The sequence below is a fragment of the Mus caroli genome, unplaced genomic scaffold, assembly GCF_978045245.1.
Source record: "Mus caroli unplaced genomic scaffold, Mus_caroli_1 scaffold_1, whole genome shotgun sequence".
Taxonomy (NCBI): domain Eukaryota; kingdom Metazoa; phylum Chordata; class Mammalia; order Rodentia; family Muridae; genus Mus; species Mus caroli.
Genome location: NW_028227256.1, coordinates 31,425,010 through 31,430,445, shown reverse-complemented (window position 1 = coordinate 31,430,445; position 5,436 = coordinate 31,425,010). Strand labels below are relative to the sequence as shown.

The 5,436-nt window shown below is 53.4% G+C and overlaps 1 protein-coding gene across 3 annotated transcripts; it reads right to left on the bottom strand.

The window, feature by feature from the left end:
* Nucleotides 1–231: 231 nt before the first annotated feature.
* LOC110297631 (inactive serine protease 39) lies at nt 232–4,865 on the bottom strand. Of its 3 annotated transcripts, none has more exons than XM_021166504.2 (5): nt 4,635–4,865; nt 3,870–4,032; nt 2,971–3,245; nt 1,099–1,268; nt 232–671 (listed from the first exon to the last, which is right to left on the bottom strand). In XM_021166504.2, the coding sequence occupies exons 1-5, from the start codon at nt 4,804–4,806 to the stop codon at nt 348–350; spliced, it is 1,104 nt and encodes a 367-aa protein (XP_021022163.1). In that variant the 5' UTR covers nt 4,807–4,865; the 3' UTR covers nt 232–347. The 3 variants fall into 3 exon arrangements, with proteins under 3 accessions (XP_021022163.1, XP_029335724.1, XP_085692228.1); XM_029479864.1 differs by having other exon boundaries at nt 3,870–3,935; nt 4,635–4,691; XM_085836102.1 differs by lacking the exons at nt 3,870–4,032; nt 4,635–4,865 and adding an exon at nt 3,552–3,610.
* Between the last annotated feature and the right edge of the window lie 571 nt (nt 4,866–5,436).

The following is a 5,436-nucleotide window of genomic DNA, read 5'->3' as shown; positions in this document are numbered from 1 at the left end:
CTGCATGGTGAGGGCTTGGCAGATACAGTGGCTCATTCTTCTGAAAGAACAAGCAGCCTTAGGGGGCAGAAGGGATTCATAGCCTCTGGAAGGCAGCTCGGAAAGAGTTGGCTCCTACATTAGCAGGTCAGCTCCCTCCTGGTTCACCTATAGTCCCTGCCCGAGGAGGAAGTGGCCTTCTGATGCTGAAGAACAGAAGCCTGATGGGACAAAAGGAAAGGACTCCAGAAGTGTCTTTAGTTGCTTTATTCGGTCAGGCCTGGAGCTGGTGTGGCCTCAGATGGGACAGGCAAGCCCACAGATGGAAGCGTGCAAAGTGGCTCTTGGTGAATAGACCAGCAGACAAATCACAGAATCCTGAGCCAAATCGATTGCAGGAGGAGGGCCTGAGAAGACAGCAAGGTTGTGGAGATCCTGGGTTTGAGGGTAATGCCTGCACTGTAATTCCCCCAGCCTCTCAGGGATGACGCTATTTCCTCAAGGGGTGCTGAGGAGACATCAGCGGCAGGCGTGTTTGCCTTTTTCTGCTTGATCCAGTCAGAAAAGTAGGAGACCTTGGTGAAGATGTTGGGGCTGTGGATCGGTTCAAGACATGCTCCGTTCCAGTTGGCCAGCCCTACCACGTACCAGAAGCTATTCAGGATGCAGACAAGGGGGCCCCCAGAGTCTCCCTGAAGAGAGAGAAGACAGCTAGTAGGTCCAGGAAGAAAGGAGCACACATTCCCCGGGGTAGATAGGAGTCTCTGGGGACCAGAGATCTCTACTGCTATATTGAGTGGTGCCGGATAGGTCCGTCTGGGTAATTTTTAAAAACAATAAAATAAAAACATAGATGGTCCCTCAGATCAGCATCTTCAGGACAGGATCATCAACTTCTATAATAAAGGGATCTTGCAAAGGGATCTTGAACGATGCCTACCTGGGGAGGTCACAGGGTTTTAGTATGTGGAGGGCAGCATGCAGAGCTGAATATATGCTATCTGACCCACCACCTGCATGGGAGAGGAGGACTCTGAGGACACACAGGCAGCCTAGTGGCCAGGACTAACTAGAGAGGTGACTGAGCTCAGCTGTAGTGTCTGGGCCATTCTCACATACTCGGCAGAAGGATTTCTGATTGGTGAGATCTCCGGCACATAACACATCGTCTTTTATAACATCATATTCCGTGATGCTGACTTCTGGTGTCTGGAAAAAGGTCGTGCATTCCTCTTCATCAATAAGGGAGACCTCCGCGTCGAGCAGAGGGAAAGGCGCTTGCAGGAACTCTGTGGGAGGGGGTTCAGATGTAAGACACAGCTAAGGGAAGACACCGCCCCCCAAGTTTCCCTTCCAGGATGACCTCTGCTGGGGGGCAGCCACTCTAGGCCACAACAGCAGGGAGGGACTCACAACAGGCACTCGGTGACCAAGAAATATGGCAGCAAGGGCAAGCATGAGGCTCTGTGGAAGGCAAGACCAGGCAGAAAGTTATGGCAACTGCACAGGTCCCCATGTGGGGGCCGAGGAACACTGGGTGCAACCACAGTGGGGTCCCAGGCAGAGCCTCCTCACCATGCAAGGGGACTGAGACTATACCCTGAGAACACACAAGCCAAGGAAGGGGCTCAGCTTTCAAACAGCTCTGACTGGTCTGTGGGGCTCCAGCTGGAGACAGGGACACTGGACCTTGAGTGTAGCAGTGGCCAAGGACACAGGCCAGAAGCGCTTAGGAGAATGACAAGAGGACTGGCCAAGCTGAAGGAGCATCCAGGGCCTGGAGGCATGGATTCTGTTTCCAGGTGCCCTCCCAGATCTGGCCTGGGTTGTCCCATGGGAGCAGAGAAACTGCAGTGTGGCTCACTGCACTCAGGGGCCATGGCTCACATCCCTGAAGGGTGCCCAGGGGTTGCCTGTAGGTAGCAAACCCAAGCCTGTCCCCAGGCCCAGAAACTGTGGTCAGGATAGGTCATGACAGAGGACGACTGAAGGTCCAGACTCTCAGGTTCTGAGAGCTGCCCCCGCCCAGGCCGTCCCCTCTGTGCTTCCATTCTCACCCCCTGGCCTGACCTGGAGACCCCATCTGCCCTGACACAGCCCCTTAGAGAGTGATAGTGCATCCCTTCTAATGCCTCTGACCACTGTCCTGGAGACTAGCCTGTGAGGCAGACACTTAGAGGCTAGGGCAAGGGAGGGGGGGCCCTAACCCCGACCTCAGAGAAGATCGTGCTTCCAAGCCTCCCTGTTGCTGGCCAGACTGTGACCCTAAATCTCATGTCAAATTCACCTTCTCTTCTACTTAGCTTGCCGTTATCTTGTCTTAGATTGAAAGCATTTAGCCTTGTGTGGAAACCCCAGTCCAGGAATTCTGTGCTCTCAGTCTAAACCTATAGACTTGTCCCTTGCTGTCAGCAGGCTCTTCCTGTGGCCCACGACACCAGAGTCCACAAGCACCGAGTTCCCTCTGCATGGTGTGTGCAGAGAACCTGTGCATTGTCATCCTGGACACTTGACATCGTGTCTGCACGACAGGATATCTGACATGAGGCATCGTGAGAGAGATAGTCGCAATCCTGTATTGCTCAGAGAATAAGGCCAGGAGAATGTCACTCCCCAACACTAAGACTTCCGGTGCCCAGGTGACCAGATCTCGGAACCAAGTGTTCGGGACAACTGGTAAGAGCTGGTAGAACAGGCTTCTGGGCCTTAAGGGATGGGCAGTGAGCTTCGGAGGAGAATGCTCCCCAGTTGAACACCACAACCTGTCCCATGTCAGGGAGAGAAGGTTGCTCTCATCTCCTTAAGGATGCCAGGTGTCTTTCCTGGCCAGTGGAGAGCCTTTCAGTGGCCAGAGCTCTGGAGTCAGAGAGCCTACACTTCTAATCTGAAAGGGGGGAGGTTTGCTTTTGAACCAGAAACTGGGGTTCACAACCACTGGAAAGGCCTCCAGGCTCTTGCCCCTCCCACTCCTGTCCTGTCCAGGGTACTCACTGTCCGCTGAGAGCATTCCCCAGCCACTTATCCAGCAGAGATTATTAGGGGAAACCTTCGTGGTGCTGTCAGGCACACAGACTGGGAATATGTGGGTGCTGTAGATCACAGGGTGGTGCAGCTGGATCAGGACAATGTTCTTCTCCAGACGGCTGAGCTTGCTATAGTCCTCATGCAAGATGATCTTATTCAGGGTCATCTGCCGGCTGTAGTTGGAGGGCTTGCTCAGCTGGTTGTACCCTAGCAGGATCCGGTAGTCAGATGGTGTGAGAGACCTATTGGGGGTGGGGAGGCAGCGCCTCTAAGTGTGGAGTTGGCACTGTCTTCCAGATTGACTGCCCACCCTTCAGGCAAATATCCCAACATCGTCCTCCCCTCCTGATACTAGGGTGCTCCTTCTCTAGAAGGGTAGGATGACCTCCGACAGCCTGGGGATTTGGTGCCTTTGAAAGCTTCCAGTCACTTCTCCAGCATACCCTAGTACCCAAGGGGCTGTGGATTGCATTCCTGTTTTAAAAAAAAAAAAATCCGACGTACATCCAACTGCAATGCTTCTTCTCGGAGACAAAAAGACTACTCACTTCCAGCCCTGACCGGATCCCTCTTAGGGCTGCATAACAATTGCTTTTCAGAGCTTCTAGGAAGACCTAAAAGGAAAAATATGTTTCCTAACTCTGGGTCGCTCCTCTTGCCCCTCTGTCTGAAGGATAACAAGCCAGGTGGAGGACACTACTCAAAGTTGGAGCAGCAGCACAGAGGACTCCTGCTGGCAGCAAGCTATCCCAGAACACAGCCTAGAAGGACATGGCTGCTATATATCCTTCATGCCTCTCCTCCTGTCCTAGTGACTCTCTCCTGCACCCCTTTCCAGCAGAAGGGCCCAGGGAGGGAACACGCACCTTTTGAAGCAGTGGGCAGCACTGAGTACCCAGGTTGTGTCGATGAGAACTGCTCCACAGATGTGCCTGCCACGAAAGATCAGACTGGCCTGCCACGGCCACCGCTCAGCCTTTGCAATCTGACCTCCATAGATCTTCCCTTGGAATTTGGTCTTGCCACATACTGTGGAGACAATCCCAGCCGCCAGACACCTACACTCAGGATGCGCGCACCTGATGCTCCAAATGTCAGCATCAGTCGGACCCAGGGGACACAGTGGCCTCTCTTCTCTGTTCTCAGGTGGGCGTACCCAAGGTCAGGAGTGGAGTGGCAAAGCTCACGGGGCAAAGAGCCGATTGGGTGGCAGAGGTGGAGGTGTCAGGCTGAGAGCCTTTCAGCAAAGCTCATGGAACAGAGGTAGGGGCAAGGAGGAGGGTCCAGCTAAGCTCTCCTCAGACCTCATTAGCTTAAAGAGCACAGCTCTGAAGATACACAAGCCGAAGCTGATACAAGGGCATTATTGTTCTGGGCCATGGTCTTTTGGCTAGGTGTGCCCTTCCATCTCGACCCAATGTAGAGGGTGGAGGGTGGTACATCTCTCAGTGCACAACTGAGGGTCTAGGGATCAATGGGAAAGATCCAGCAGAGGATATGAGTATCCTGTATAGGCTCCACCTCCAATGCCTCACTTTCATTGTAAAGGCATGCCCACCATTTCAACGGCCTATGTTCCAAGAAAAAGGGGGTATGCCCATAGAAACCTGCCTCCTCTTCAGAGAACTTACATTCCTTCTGGGCCAGGCCTCTTGATTTGGGCGAGGTGTTCGATGTGGGTGGAGGTGTTTGTGAGGGCGTGTAGTCCTGGGCGTGTAAGAGGCTGAAACAGAGTAAGAAAGCAGCCAGCAGGCAGGCTCCGCCCCTGTCCGGACCTGATTGTTGGGCCCTGGAGCCCCACATGGCATCTGGCCGCCCTGTATATGGGTCCTAGACAGGACCGAAAGCACGTGAAGACAACCGCTGACGCTGGCAAACTGCCTCTGGGGAACCCCTCTCGCCCACTCCGATCTCGCGCGAGCTGAACAAGTGTGCTAAACACCTAGGTCCATGGGAGGCAGGCCACACTGGAGCCGGGTTGTCCTTATGCTCTTCTCTCTGGCCTCCATGGACATACGCACCTCCTGGGGGCAAAAGCACTCACCACATCTCCAATTTCATTCCTGTACAATATGCACTCAAAATGCAGTCTCATCGCCCAGACCCACATATTACCATCATCTCAGCTCAAAGACCACGGAGTCCTTATCAACCTCCTCTGAAGAGCTGTGGGGGAAGAGTCCCCGCCAGTAACCAGCAAAACTGCCCGAGAGCACTGTTCTAGAAACATAACCTTCCCAGAGTGCCCGCTGGGACTAGTATTGGATAATTTACGTTCATGTGCAAAAGTAGGCTGGGCAATGAAGAAACTACAAGAACAGTGCTGGGCTGGAGTAGGTTTTATGCCCTACTGGGCAAATTTGTTAGCATTCAAGGTCTGGGGAAAGCATTCTCTGAGACTTACAGCTCTTCCTTGAGATTCTTAGCCAGTCT

Bases quoted from the DNA above. Each gene is read 5' to 3' on its own strand.
- LOC110297631 (XM_021166504.2), bottom strand. From the start codon at position 4,806: ATGTGGGGCTCCAGGGCCCAACAATCAGGTCCGGACAGGGGCGGAGCC. The intron at 3,246-3,869 runs GTGCGTGTTCCC...CACCCCCAATAG, and splicing joins GCTGCCCACTGCTTCAAAAG to GTCTCTCACACCATCTGACT. The intron at 672-1,098 runs GTATGTGAGAAT...CTCTCTCTTCAG, and splicing joins ATCAGAAATCCTTCTGCCGA to GGAGACTCTGGGGGCCCCCT.